The 15,557-nt window shown below is 40.5% G+C and overlaps 1 protein-coding gene across 3 annotated transcripts; it reads left to right on the plus strand.

Annotated features, from left to right (window-relative positions):
• The first annotated feature begins 445 nt into the window (after positions 1-445).
• On the plus strand, positions 446-14,509 carry LOC127952216 (heme-binding protein 1). Of its 3 annotated transcripts, none has more exons than XM_052550634.1 (4): positions 446-630; positions 1,568-1,706; positions 2,916-3,096; positions 13,708-14,509. In XM_052550634.1, the coding sequence occupies exons 1-4, from the start codon at positions 553-555 to the stop codon at positions 13,883-13,885; spliced, it is 576 nt and encodes a 191-aa protein (XP_052406594.1). In that variant the 5' UTR covers positions 446-552; the 3' UTR covers positions 13,886-14,509. The 3 variants fall into 3 exon arrangements, with proteins under 3 accessions (XP_052406594.1, XP_052406592.1, XP_052406593.1); XM_052550632.1 differs by lacking the exon at positions 2,916-3,096 and adding an exon at positions 11,385-11,565; XM_052550633.1 differs by lacking the exon at positions 13,708-14,509 and adding an exon at positions 5,239-6,038.
• Positions 14,510-15,557: the final 1,048 nt, after the last annotated feature.

The following is a 15,557-nucleotide window of genomic DNA, read 5'->3' on the forward strand; positions in this document are numbered from 1 at the left end:
TATTTCTGTGATGCTCCGCTGTATTTTCAGCATCATTCCTCCAGTCTTCAGTGTCACATGATCTTCAGAAATCAGAATAATATGATGATTTACTGCTCAAGAAACACATTTATTCTACTTAATTGTGCACTTAAGTTTTTGTATGCACATTTTCATAATTTATGAGCACCTTGTGTTTCCATCCAGCATTTATATATGTGTGCATATATATGTGTGCATAACCTGCATAAAAATAGATGGTTGGAAACATAGCTAGTGTTATTATTTTTGCACAGGAAGCATACGAACTCATCTGTGTGTGTGTGTGTGTGTGTGTGTGTGTGTGTGTGTGTGTGTGTTAGTCTGACTGACTGTGGCGTGTTTTGTCCTCAGGCTTGAACTCGAGATGCTGTGTCTCGTCTCTGTGACTCTCTGCGCTCCTGACTCTATAAGTGCAGTGATCCAGGCTCTTCTGGGATGACAGATGAATCTGGGGGAGGAGACGCGCAGCTCACACACACACACACACACACACACACCTGACGGAGGGTTGATTCTTCAGCTGTGTTCAGCATGTTTGTCATGATCAAAAACTGGCTGCTTGGAGCCACTGAAGAGAGCGAGTACAAGCTGCTGAGCACTGAATGCAAGGTAACACACACACACACACACACACACACACACACACTGATTGATTGAAGTGATATTTTCTGATAGTTCAGCTCACATCACTCTCTGCAGCTTCACTAACTAAAGATCTGACTGTTAGCTCATGCTTGTGTTTCTTTCTTGTTATTCTGAGATTATGTTTTAATCTTTTTCATCACTAAATCCAGAGAAAGAATGGAGAAATCAAGAATCAAGCCTATTGCTGGAGCTTTATGAGTTTTACAGATTTGCATTCTGATGTAACGTACACAACAGTTAAACACATGGTCACAGCTGTCATGTAGAGAAGAAGTAAGTTAAAAGTATAATTGCAAGTATAACATGGTATTAGTATGTTGAATTAATGTAGCAAAAATTGTGAACATTTTTGTGTCTGTAGGTGATTTACAGTTCGAGGTGAATGTCTGTAATTTAATGCAGAAAACCTTCAGATTGTTAAAAATGAGCTTGTGGCGAAACGTGTTTTTGTGTGATTCTTTTGTGCTCGAGTCATGTCAAGATGAATCTCAGACATTGAGCTGAAATATCACACAGCCATGAGATCTGAGCCGTTAAAACACTCTTAATTACAGCTGACACACAATACACACACACACACACACACACACACATTACACACGGTCAAATATGAATAATTAAACACATGAGCTAATATTAGCTGAGCAGCATTAATTACAGAGTCCAAATGACACCTAGACAGACTATAATTACCACTCACACACACACACACTGATTCTGTGTGTGTGTGTGTTTATGTGGCTGAAGGCGTTTATTCTGCTGAAATTAACTGACTCACTGCTGACTCTCTCTCTTTCTCTCTCTCTGTCTCATTCTCTCTCTCTCTCTCTCTCTGTCTCTCTCTCTCTCCCTGTCTCTCTCTCTCCCTCCCTCTCTCTCATTCTCTCTCTCTCTCTGTCAGGATGGGGTGAGTTATGAGGTGCGCCGCTATGATGCGTGTAAGCATGTGTGTGTGAGTCTGGAGGGGCGGAGCTTCGATCAGGTTTCAGGTGATCTTCAGCGGAAGCTTCTTGCCTACATGAGTGGAGACAACGAACAAGGTGAGCCAATCAGAGCCCTGCAAACAGACACACAGCCAATCAGCTGCAAATAGACGAGCAGGCAATCCAATCACAGAGCAAAGAGGCACAGAGCCAATCAGAGCACTGCAAACTACGTAGATGTTGACAAATGTATCGGTTTTGGTGATTAATCGGCACCGATAGTTAATTGGTGGAAGTATCGTTATTGGTAAAAGCTCATTCTGATAGTTTTGTGGGTTGTGTTTGTCGCTGGAGAAGCTGCGAAGTGTCTGTGGTCGTTATACAGAATGAGAATGAGAGCGCCCTCTAGAGGTGAACCACTGTCAGCTCCTGCTGTTTGTTTTGACACCTGATTCTGCGATGAACAATAATGTACTACAGCGCATGTTTTCATATCATTACTTGGTAATTAGTTAATTAGATGCTGCGTTAGTGAAGAAAGAACAGCATCATGTTTGGTATCAAGGCTGAGAGGATACGAGCATTAGCAGCACCTCAAGCAGTTAAAACAATGTGACCAAAAACAAAAAAGTCTAACCCAAATGTTTAATGCCACAATCATTGAATTAGTTTATATCCATCTGGTCACATTAATGAATTTTGAATCCAGTGAAGCTGCATGTTTAAAGTTGCGACATGAAAAAGAAAAATGATGTGTTCATTTAGACGACCAAAAACAATTGATCCTTGTTAGAGTGTGTTGATTTCAGATCGCGTTTGTTAACTTTAATGAACTAGTTTTATTGATATATATACATATATATATATATATAATATTTTTTTATTCGTTTACAAAGTATGGTTAAGTCCTATAAAAAAAAAAAAAAGTAGAGCACTATTTTAGTTTCCGTTCAGTAGGCCTTTCCATTAAAAACAATATTGGTTGATTAATGGTATCGGCCAGTGTGGTCCAGCCTTATCAGAGTCTGTAATGTCTAAATCCGGTCAACCTCTACTGTAAACAGATGCACAGCCCATCAGAGCGCTGCTAAACAGACAATCAGGGCACGCCAGTTTAAAAGCAGAGACTTTGTGATTTGTTACTTTGATATGTAACAAAGATTATTGTGATTGCTGGATGAACTCTAAGCTACAAGTAAAGATTGTGCATCAACAGAATGAGATGTTAACAAAACATTCTTAGTATGTATCTTGTTTCATCAGTCGTATTCCTGCTAGAAGTGTTTGAATGAGCCATGTTTTGTGTTGTGATCTGTGTTTGAACAGGTGAGGTGATGAACACGCCCGTCCCCATCATCTTCACCGTGTTTCCTCATGATGACGGCTCATTAAACCGCCGCCTGGTCGCCGCTCTGCGCATCCCATCATCCTTCCAGATCGCCCCCCCAACCCCGACCGACTCAACCATTCGCATCGAGGACCGTCCAGGCATGACCGTATACGTCCTGTACGTTAACACAGTAAAGCCCTGCTCACAGCAAGAGCTATAACTATAAAGGCAATCAGAACACTGCAGACAGACATGCAGCCAATCAGTGCGCTGCAAACAGACACACAGCCAATCAGAGCATTGTAGACAGAAACACAAACAATCAGAACGCTGCTAAGAGACATGCAGCCAATCAGAACGCAGATAACAGACACACAGCCAATCAGAGTGTTGTTAAAAAGACACACAGCCAAACAGAGGGCTGCTAACAGACACACAGCCAATCAGAGCACTGCAAACAGACACACAGCCAATCAGAGGGCTGATAACAGACACACAGCCAATCAGAGCACTGCAAATGGACACACAGCCAATCAGAGCACTGCAAACAGACACACAGCCAATCAGAGCTCTGCTAACAGACAGCCAATCAGATCGCTGCTAACAGACACACAGCCAACCAGAGCTCTGCTAACAGACAGACAGCCAATCAGAACAAAGTATAACAGAAAAACCAGCATTGGCATGTTCAAGTTCAAAACGGTGCACAACGTTTTGCTACGGTTTCCGTGTTGAACGTCATGTTTCCTGGAAACGGTGTGCACTGGTGTGTAACGGGGTCTGAGATGTGTTTTCTCTTGTTTGGTGGGTGTGTCAGAACTGCAGTCCAATCAGCAGCAACATGTAAATAAAGCACGCGGTATTAAAGTGAACTCGCAAAATGGCTTCAAGGAAAATAATGTACAAATGTGTTCGTTGCAGCTCGGTATACGCAACAACTGAGGATATTAGAAGATAAGTTTTATTGTAAAAATATAAGATATCAACATAATGATGTAGTTGTTTATATTTTTAGCTTCACTGCAAGTGTATGATATTTGGTATAGAAATAAACAATGGTAATTAAGTGATTTTCCTAAAAATGAGAAAGAAAATACAGGTTATTAAAACCGTATGAACTACAAATAAAGTCAGTATGTGAGGCTAAATAGATGGCTCCGAAAATTCTTCACAAAGAACACAAAGAATGGCCTTCTCAGCTGCCATAGGTGCAACACTTGCGTCATCAGAACAGTGTGTTCAACACACCACCGTTTCTGTTTAAAAAACGTTGTGCAATGTTTTGTCGGGGCTGAGCGCAGCCCAGATGATATTGTCTGCTTTAAATTCTCTTGAGCTCTTTAGGATGGATTCTGATTGGCTGTCAATGTTTGTAACAATCATCGGTTGAAAAAACTGCCTTCTTAAAGTGATTCCACTGAAATCGTTTCTCTGTGCCTTTATCGTTAAAGTTTTGGTGTGGACCATGCTAATCTTTGATGTTCAGAATGATTTTTAGAACTGACCCGTGCTGGCAAAATGAGTCAGAATGAGCACATTTTCTAAATTGTTATTAGTATTATTATTTTTTTTAACTCTTCATTAAAATACCTTATAATTACATATGGCTTGTTGAAATGTGATAGAAATGACTTGTGTCAAATTACATGCGTTTGAAGGTGATAGAGTCAGCAGAGTAGATTTGGAGAAAAATCGACTTAAAGTTTTCTGAGGATTACAAAATTAAAATCAGATCTATACTGTTATGCATGGATCTATTATTACGTTGCACATCAGATTTTCCCCCAACTATTCACTAAACTTTCATGTAAAACACAACAGATTATGTTTGTGTGAATCTTGCCAAGACATATTTCACAATAATGTATTTTATACTTATATCTTATGCACAGGCTTTGCAAATGTAAGTCAGCGCAATCGTTTTGTTTTCTTCAGCATGGGTTTGGAAACCCTATTTATTCAAGATGAATATGAACAACGCTGGAATGCTGGGCTTTGCAACAATAGACCAACAACTATCATCTAGAGAAACATACTCCTCTCAGAAAACATAAAAATAAAGATTATTTGAGATTTTCTATTACTATTTGGATCGCTAGAAGAAGGCTTAATGAACTCATTTTTGTGAAAACCTCAAAACTGACATTTTTCACTTCTCTGCAACTCAAAATTAGACCATGTGCATTCACACTTATTTAGCCAGCATGACTCACATATCTTAATCACTATCTTTATAGTTGTTTTCATTGGTGTAATTATGACAGAGTTGTTTTATTTCCGGGTGAACTCCTCTAGACTGAGATCTGTCTCCCCCTGCAGGCGCTTCGGTGGTTTCGCAGGCGAGAGCGAGTTTCGCGCAGAAGCGTCGCGACTGACGTGTACGCTGGGAGACTCCGCCCCCTTCCAGCGCAAGCAGTACCTGTGCTGCATCTACGACCCCCCGATCAAACCGTACGGCCGGCGTAACGAGGTGTGGTTCCTGCAGGACGAGCCCTGAGACGGAGTGTGTGGCTACAATTACCCATAATCCCTTTGTCACGTGTTCAGGTCTGCTGCAGAGGAACGCAGCCATCTGTATGTTTAAGACCTGCCCTTATTTCATCTTATCGTACGCAAACAGCTGCTTGACAATACTGTAAACTGGTGTTTGTTATCATGTTATTTTAGTGCACACTGGTTTATAGCACAGACAGATTTACCATTCACTGCTCTTTGTTGTTCTTCTCATTATTTTCCTGTAGCAGCTAATGAATCTGTAACCTACCAGTCAAACGCTTCTTAAAGAAGTATCTTCTGCTCACAAAAGCCTGCATTTATTTGATCCAAAATACAGCAAAAGCAGTGAAATTTCTTATTATTCCTACTATTTCAAACATCTGTGTTCTGTGTGAATCTGTGTTAAAGTGTAATTTATTTCTGTGATGCTCCGCTGTATTTTCAGCATCATTCCTCCAGTCTTCAGTGTCACATGATCTTCAGAAATCAGAATAATATGATCATTTACTGCTCAAGAAACATGAAGATTATTATCAGTGATGAACACAGCAGAGTAGATTCCTTGCTAAACAAAAGTATTAATTTTTATATCCCTCAAATATATATATATATATATATATATATATTTACAGTATTGTTCAAAATAATAGCAGTACAATGTGACTAACCAGAATAATCAAGGTTTTTAGTATATTTTTTATTGCTACGTGGCAAACAAGTTACCAGTAGGTTCAGTAGATTGTCAGAAAACAAACAAGACCCAGCATTCATGATATGCACGCTCTTAAGGCTGTGCAATTGGGCAATTAGTTGAAAGGGGTGTGTTCAAAAAAATAGCAGTGTCTACCTTTGACTGTACAAACTCAAAACTATTTTGTACAAACATTTTTTTTTCTGGGATTTAGCAATCCTGTGAATCACTAAACTAATATTTAGTTGTATGACCACAGTTTTTTAAAACTGCTTGACATCTGTGTGGCATGGAGTCAACCAACTTGTGGCACCTCTCAGCTGTTATTCCACTCCATGATTCTTTAACAACATTCCACAATTCATTCACATTTCTTGGTTTTGCTTCAGAAACAGCATTTTTGATATCACCCCACAAGTTCTCAACTGGATTAAGGTCTGGAGATTGGGCTGGCCACTCCATAACATTAATTTTGTTGGTTTGGAACCAAGACTTTGCCCGTTTACTAGTGTGTTTTGGGTCATTGTCTTGTTGAAACAACCATTTCAAGGGCATGTCCTCTTCAGCATAGGGCAACATGACCTCTTCAAGTATTTTAACATATGCAAACTGATCCATGATCCCTGGTATGCGATAAATAGACCCAACACCATAGTAGGAGAAACATGCCCATATCATGATGCTTGCACCTCCATGCTTCACTGTCTTCACTGTGTACTGTGGCTTGAATTCAGAGTTTGGGGGTCGTCTCACAAACTGCCTGTGGCCCTTGGACCCAAAAAGAACAATTTTACTCTCATCAGTCCACAAAATGTTCCTCCATTTCTCTTTAGGCCAGTTGATGTGTTCTTTGGCAAATTGTAACCTCTTCTGCACATGCCTTTTTTTTAACAGAGGGACTTTGCGGGGGATTCTTGAAAATAGATTAGCTTCACACAGACGTCTTCTAACTGTCACAGTACTTACAGGTAACTCCAGACTGTCTTTGATCATCCTGGAGGTGATCATTGGCTGAGCCTTTGCCATTCTGGCTATTCTTCTATCCATTTTGATGGTTGTCTTCCGTTTTCTTCCACGTCTCTGGTTTTGCTCTCCATTTTAAGGCATTGGAGATCATTTTAGCTGAACAGCCTATCATTTTTTGCACTTCTTTATAGGTTTTCCCCTCTCTAATCAACTTTTTAATCAAAGTACGCTGTTCTTCTGAACAATGTCTTGAACGACCCATTTTCCTCAGCTTTCAAATGCATGTTCAACAAGTGTTGGCTTCATCCTTAAATAGGGGCCACCTGATTCACACCTGTTTCTTCACAAAATTGATGACCTCAGTGATTGAATGCCACACTGCTATTTTTTTGAACACACCCCTTTCAACTAATTGCCCAATTGCACAGCCTTAAGAGCGTGCATATCATGAATGCTGGGTCTCATTTGTTTTCTGAGAATCTACTGAACCTACTGGTAACTTGTTTGCCACGTGGCAATAAAAAAATATACGAAAAACCTTGATTATTCTGGTTAGTCACATTGTACTGCTATTATTTTGAACAATACTGTATATATATATATATATATAATACTGACTCCAAGCTAGATATAGTGTATAACGTTACAAAAGTTTTTATTTCAGCTGTTTAAATCAAATACTGTAAAAGCAGGCTTGGTGAGCAGAACAGACCTCTTTTAAAAATTAAAATATACAGTTCAAAAAAGATTTGACTGGTAGTGTATGATCTTCTCTGTATCTCTCTCGATCTTGTTGTAATGCATCTGTTGTAGACGGTGAAGGTTCGACTGCTGGTAAAGGTCATAACTAACCCACCCGACTGAGGAGAAACACCGCTGTGGATTCTGACTGATCACACTTCTGTTTCCTTGCACTGTGTATAAACAATCTGTACTATTCTGTGAATTCTGTGTAATTTATGTTTTTAAAAAAATTCAATTACTTAAAAACCCCACAATGGCAACATTTTTTGGATGTACAGATTTAACTTAAATTTACATTTAAAAAACGTAATTTAACTGATTTGTAATACACTCGTAATCAGTAGCAGGTAATGATGAGAAAGTCACATGATGAACCAAAGCCAATCACATTTAGCTATGTGTAATATATATTTGTGTGTAATATTGAAGAAGAAAAGTGCAGTTATTTGCTCCCGTGGACAGGAGAAAAAGGAAGAGATATCTTCAACACCTGGGCGCTGACGACAGATGAAGCAAAGGTACTGCAAACATACTACGACTAGTACGAAGCATATGTGATGCCCAAGACGAACACAGTTTTCGCCAGATATAAATATTGCGCTGCTCCGATCGATCGGCCGATCGTTAATGCGCATCTCGTCAGTAAAGCCGGTTCTCTAATCAGCGGTTAATTCCCTCAGGTGCGTGATTTCACATAGAGCAGCTGTTACTACACAGAGCCGTTGTTAGGAGAAGATGCGCCAATAAACGCTGAAAATGAAGTGGATTTGCACATCTTCTCTATTAACAACGGCTCTGTGTAGTAACAGCTGTTGGGATAATTAAAAAATGAAGTTAGTTTCAAATTGGACACTGGATTATTTCCAGGGGAGTGCACAATCCATCTAAAACCCAATGCATCTGCAGTTGTTTACCCACCGAGAAGGAAAGCGTTGGCTCTATGTGGCAGACTGAAAGAAGAGCTGCTAAATATGAAAAACAAGGAGTCATAGTCAAGGTAATGGAGCACTTGAAAAACCAAGAACCGGCAAACTCAGAATATGCTAGATAATGTGCTAGAGAAGGAGCTCTATGCGATCTTATTCGGCTGCAAGTGTTTTCATCAGTACGTGTAGGGCCGGAAAGTCATAGTGGAGTCCGATCACTAGCCGCAGCTCCACCACAACTTCAAATAATGACCCTACAACTCCAGAAATATGACGTCACCATCACACAGCGGCCAGGAAAGAGATTCCTGGGGCAGATACCCTCTCTACACAATCCTAGCGAAGGAATGGACATGCAGATTCACACGGTTTACAAAAGCTTACGAGTTAGTGATGCAGAGCTGCAACAGATCCGTGTCGAGCCGGAGTCAGACAGCCAGCGTGTGCAGCTAGTACAGGTGATTCTGGACGGGTGGAGGAAAGAGAAAATGCCCCGCAGACATCAGTGACTTCTCAAATTTCTGAGATGAACTGTCCTTGACAAACAGGATCATTCTCAAAGGTGAGAAGATCTGCTCCCACACATTCACGTCGGTCACATGGGCATTGGGAAGTCAAAGAGCAGCAGATGTGTTACTCTGGCCAGGGATGTGTGAACAGATAGAACCAATGGTTGAGAGATGTGATACTTGCCTGGAGCGACGCTGTTCAGACACCAAGGAGCCCATGATTTCTCACAAAATACCAACCAGACCATGGACGGTAATAGCTTCAGATCTCTTTACCTGGAACAACGAAGAATACATGGTTACAGTAGACTATTATAGCTGTTTTATAACTGAACACGAACTCAAAGTCATCTTCTCGAGGCATGGCATTCCAGAGAAAGTGATCTCTGACAACATCGAGGCAAGGAGTTGGAAGGCTTTGTAAAGACACAGGGTTTCACCCACACCCCCACTAGCCCCCATTACCCCCAGAGAGATGGCTTGGCTGAGAAGACTGTGCAGATCGAGGAGTCAATCTTAACTAAAGCCAAGCTGGACAGGAAAGACCCCTATCTCAGTTTGTTAGAGTGTAGGAATACCCCTGGTGACAACGTCAAGTCGCCGGCACAGCTTCTCACGAGTCGCTGACTGCGATCCATACTGACAACAACCAGCAAACAGCTCCTACCTGAAGAACCAGCACAGCGCTCAAGGTCCAGCCCATTCAATACCATACCAGAGGGTCACGGTTCCTCATTTGTGATTCGTCTGGGGTGAGAGAGAAGATGGGATCTAAGAGCTGGTATGGGCTGTCTGAGAACCACAGACATTTTGTTCCTAAATATTGCTACATGAAGCGCTACGTTAAGTGTCAGATGTGTTGAGAGGTTTTGTGTAATGCAGCAACCTCTGTTCATGATAGAGTAATGTTCGAGTAGTTTGATTCATGTGTAATGTGTGTAATGTTTGGTTGTGAACACTGCTGCATGTTTGGCAGGAAAGCTCCCAGGTTCTTCGGTACTCGCTGTACACCTCCTTATTGTGCGCCCTGAGCAACATATAACACACCAAGATGTGTCTGTTTTTACAATATTTCAGGAGTAATGTATAATATTTGTTGTATTTAAAATCTAATTTCTGTTTGTAAAAGGCAAAACTCTGATTGTAAAGTAAAGGATTCATTAGTTTTATTATACATCGAATCAAAAACTATCATGCCATCTTATCTGATCATTCAGTACACGTTATTTCTGACGAACATCTCTGGTTTCGGTAGTGACTAATGTTATTCTCATTACTATATTTAATAACTTAAAAAATCCATAACGGTACTAAAACTGAGTTTATTTCCCCCAAATATGAGGATTATGTGTTCGCTTTTGTCACGATCGAAACAATTATGACGTTTAAAAAAAGTTCTCAGTATTTTCTGTACAACACTGAACCACGATTCCTTTAATGAAATATCACACTATTTTTAATCATCCCCGATTATAAGAACTAAAATAATCGATGTAAATGTTCTCCGTGAGAGCAGAGGCCGGAGCTTGTGGCAGTGGTGTTTAGACCCAAGTCTGATGAAGACAGGAATCACTCAGGAGCGTCCCAGCGGAGGGAAAGACTTTACTCTATCGCTTTATTCCAAGCAGCATTCACTGAGAGAGGGTAGAGATGCTGGGTGTTAATAAAACTGTGTCATTGCGTCAGTGAGTCTCATGATGTATAATCTTATTACCTGTTCATCTCCTGAACTGCAACTTTACCACACGATTCAGCAGCAATCCTGCTACTCAGTCAGTCTCACTGGTGCAGGTGTGGGGTAGCTTTAGCGCTTCTTGTTGTATAGTTTAGGAAACACTTTAACTGACACAACCAATCAAAACTTCAGAATCAGCTGTGGGCGGAGTTTGTGCATGCGTGTCATGTGCCTGTCTCTCAATGGGAGGAAGCCACGCCCTATTTTGGAGCTCCCACCCCGTTTTGGAGATCTCCAGGCTGCAGTTATACCCTTTCGGAAATCCTAGCAATGTCAATTTACGTTTCTTTTCTTTCTTTACTATAAATTATACATCACTTTCCACTTCAAAAACAATATACTAGTGTAAAACCTCCTGTAATGTCCAAAGCAGTTTTTCATCATCTGTGTTTGAACAGGTGAGGTGATGAACACGCCCGTCCCCATCATCTTCACCGTGTTTCCTCGTGATGACGGCTCATTAAACCGCCGCCTGGTCGCCGCTCTGCGCATCCCATCATCCTTCCAGATCGCCCCCCCAACCCCGACCGACTCAACCATTCGCATCGAGGACCGTCCAGGCATGACCGTATACGTCCTGTACGTTAACACAGTAAAGCCCTGCTCACAGCAAGAGCTATAACTATAAAGGCAATCAGAACACTGCAGACAGACATGCAGCCAATCAGTGCGCTGCAAACAGACACACAGCCAATCAGAGCATTGTAGACAGAAACACAAACAATCAGAACGCTGCTAAGAGACATGCAGCCAATCAGAACGCAGATAACAGACACACAGCCAATCAGAGTGTTGTTAAAAAGACACACAGCCAAACAGAGGGCTGCTAACAGACACACAGCCAATCAGAGCACTGCAAACAGACACACAGCCAATCAGAGGGCTGATAACAGACACACAGCCAATCAGAGCACTGCAAATGGACACACAGCCAATCAGAGCACTGCAAACAGACACACAGCCAATCAGAGCTCTGCTAACAGACAGCCAATCAGATCGCTGCTAACAGACACACAGCCAACCAGAGCTCTGCTAACAGACAGACAGCCAATCAGAACAAAGTATAACAGAAAAACCAGCATTGGCATGTTCAAGTTCAAAACGGTGCACAACGTTTTGCTACGGTTTCCGTGTTGAACGTCATGTTTCCTGGAAACGGTGTGCACTGGTGTGTAACGGGGTCTGAGATGTGTTTTCTCTTGTTTGGTGGGTGTGTCAGAACTGCAGTCCAATCAGCAGCAACATGTAAATAAAGCACGCGGTATTAAAGTGAACTCGCAAAATGGCTTCAAGGAAAATAATGTACAAATGTGTTCGTTGCAGCTCGGTATACGCAACAACTGAGGATATTAGAAGATAAGTTTTATTGTAAAAATATAAGATATCAACATAATGATGTAGTTGTTTATATTTTTAGCTTCACTGCAAGTGTATGATATTTGGTATAGAAATAAACAATGGTAATTAAGTGATTTTCCTAAAAATGAGAAAGAAAATACAGGTTATTAAAACCGTATGAACTACAAATAAAGTCAGTATGTGAGGCTAAATAGATGGCTCCGAAAATTCTTCACAAAGAACACAAAGAATGGCCTTCTCAGCTGCCATAGGTGCAACACTTGCGTCATCAGAACAGTGTGTTCAACACACCACCGTTTCTGTTTAAAAAACGTTGTGCAATGTTTTGTCGGGGCTGAGCGCAGCCCAGATGATATTGTCTGCTTTAAATTCTCTTGAGCTCTTTAGGATGGATTCTGATTGGCTGTCAATGTTTGTAACAATCATCGGTTGAAAAAACTGCCTTCTTAAAGTGATTCCACTGAAATCGTTTCTCTGTGCCTTTATCGTTAAAGTTTTGGTGTGGACCATGCTAATCTTTGATGTTCAGAATGATTTTTAGAACTGACCCGTGCTGGCAAAATGAGTCAGAATGAGCACATTTTCTAAATTGTTATTAGTATTATTATTTTTTTTAACTCTTCATTAAAATACCTTATAATTACATATGGCTTGTTGAAATGTGATAGAAATGACTTGTGTCAAATTACATGCGTTTGAAGGTGATAGAGTCAGCAGAGTAGATTTGGAGAAAAATCGACTTAAAGTTTTCTGAGGATTACAAAATTAAAATCAGATCTATACTGTTATGCATGGATCTATTATTACGTTGCACATCAGATTTTCCCCCAACTATTCACTAAACTTTCATGTAAAACACAACAGATTATGTTTGTGTGAATCTTGCCAAGACATATTTCACAATAATGTATTTTATACTTATATCTTATGCACAGGCTTTGCAAATGTAAGTCAGCGCAATCGTTTTGTTTTCTTCAGCATGGGTTTGGAAACCCTATTTATTCAAGATGAATATGAACAACGCTGGAATGCTGGGCTTTGCAACAATAGACCAACAACTATCATCTAGAGAAACATACTCCTCTCAGAAAACATAAAAATAAAGATTATTTGAGATTTTCTATTACTATTTGGATCGCTAGAAGAAGGCTTAATGAACTCATTTTTGTGAAAACCTCAAAACTGACATTTTTCACTTCTCTGCAACTCAAAATTAGACCATGTGCATTCACACTTATTTAGCCAGCATGACTCACATATCTTAATCACTATCTTTATAGTTGTTTTCATTGGTGTAATTATGACAGAGTTGTTTTATTTCCGGGTGAACTCCTCTAGACTGAGATCTGTCTCCCCCTGCAGGCGCTTCGGTGGTTTCGCAGGCGAGAGCGAGTTTCGCGCAGAAGCGTCGCGACTGACGTGTACGCTGGGAGACTCCGCCCCCTTCCAGCGCAAGCAGTACCTGTGCTGCATCTACGACCCCCCGATCAAACCGTACGGCCGGCGTAACGAGGTGTGGTTCCTGCAGGACGAGCCCTGAGACGGAGTGTGTGGCTACAATTACCCATAATCCCTTTGTCACGTGTTCAGGTCTGCTGCAGAGGAACGCAGCCATCTGTATGTTTAAGACCTGCCCTTATTTCATCTTATCGTACGCAAACAGCTGCTTGACAATACTGTAAACTGGTGTTTGTTATCATGTTATTTTAGTGCACACTGGTTTATAGCACAGACAGATTTACCATTCACTGCTCTTTGTTGTTCTTCTCATTATTTTCCTGTAGCAGCTAATGAATCTGTAACCTACCAGTCAAACGCTTCTTAAAGAAGTATCTTCTGCTCACAAAAGCCTGCATTTATTTGATCCAAAATACAGCAAAAGCAGTGAAATTTCTTATTATTCCTACTATTTCAAACATCTGTGTTCTGTGTGAATCTGTGTTAAAGTGTAATTTATTTCTGTGATGCTCCGCTGTATTTTCAGCATCATTCCTCCAGTCTTCAGTGTCACATGATCTTCAGAAATCAGAATAATATGATCATTTACTGCTCAAGAAACATGAAGATTATTATCAGTGATGAACACAGCAGAGTAGATTCCTTGCTAAACAAAAGTATTAATTTTTATATCCCTCAAATATATATATATATATATATATATATATTTACAGTATTGTTCAAAATAATAGCAGTACAATGTGACTAACCAGAATAATCAAGGTTTTTAGTATATTTTTTATTGCTACGTGGCAAACAAGTTACCAGTAGGTTCAGTAGATTGTCAGAAAACAAACAAGACCCAGCATTCATGATATGCACGCTCTTAAGGCTGTGCAATTGGGCAATTAGTTGAAAGGGGTGTGTTCAAAAAAATAGCAGTGTCTACCTTTGACTGTACAAACTCAAAACTATTTTGTACAAACATTTTTTTTTCTGGGATTTAGCAATCCTGTGAATCACTAAACTAATATTTAGTTGTATGACCACAGTTTTTTAAAACTGCTTGACATCTGTGTGGCATGGAGTCAACCAACTTGTGGCACCTCTCAGCTGTTATTCCACTCCATGATTCTTTAACAACATTCCACAATTCATTCACATTTCTTGGTTTTGCTTCAGAAACAGCATTTTTGATATCACCCCACAAGTTCTCAACTGGATTAAGGTCTGGAGATTGGGCTGGCCACTCCATAACATTAATTTTGTTGGTTTGGAACCAAGACTTTGCCCGTTTACTAGTGTGTTTTGGGTCATTGTCTTGTTGAAACAACCATTTCAAGGGCATGTCCTCTTCAGCATAGGGCAACATGACCTCTTCAAGTATTTTAACATATGCAAACTGATCCATGATCCCTGGTATGCGATAAATAGACCCAACACCATAGTAGGAGAAACATGCCCATATCATGATGCTTGCACCTCCATGCTTCACTGTCTTCACTGTGTACTGTGGCTTGAATTCAGAGTTTGGGGGTCGTCTCACAAACTGCCTGTGGCCCTTGGACCCAAAAAGAACAATTTTACTCTCATCAGTCCACAAAATGTTCCTCCATTTCTCTTTAGGCCAGTTGATGTGTTCTTTGGCAAATTGTAACCTCTTCTGCACATGCCTTTTTTTTAACAGAGGGACTTTGCGGGGGATTCTTGAAAATAGATTAGCTTCACACAGACGTCTTCTAACTGTCACAGTACTTACAGGTAACTCCAGACTG

The sequence above is a fragment of the Carassius gibelio genome, chromosome B3 (assembly GCF_023724105.1).
Source record: "Carassius gibelio isolate Cgi1373 ecotype wild population from Czech Republic chromosome B3, carGib1.2-hapl.c, whole genome shotgun sequence".
In the NCBI taxonomy this organism is placed as follows: domain Eukaryota; kingdom Metazoa; phylum Chordata; class Actinopteri; order Cypriniformes; family Cyprinidae; genus Carassius; species Carassius gibelio.

Bases quoted from the DNA above. Each gene is read 5' to 3' on its own strand.
- LOC127952216 (XM_052550634.1), top strand. From the start codon at position 553: ATGTTTGTCATGATCAAAAACTGGCTGCTTGGAGCCACTGAAGAGAGC. The intron at 631-1,567 runs GTAACACACACA...TCTCTCTGTCAG, and splicing joins TGCTGAGCACTGAATGCAAG to GATGGGGTGAGTTATGAGGT. The intron at 1,707-2,915 runs GTGAGCCAATCA...GTGTTTGAACAG, and splicing joins GAGTGGAGACAACGAACAAG to GTGAGGTGATGAACACGCCC.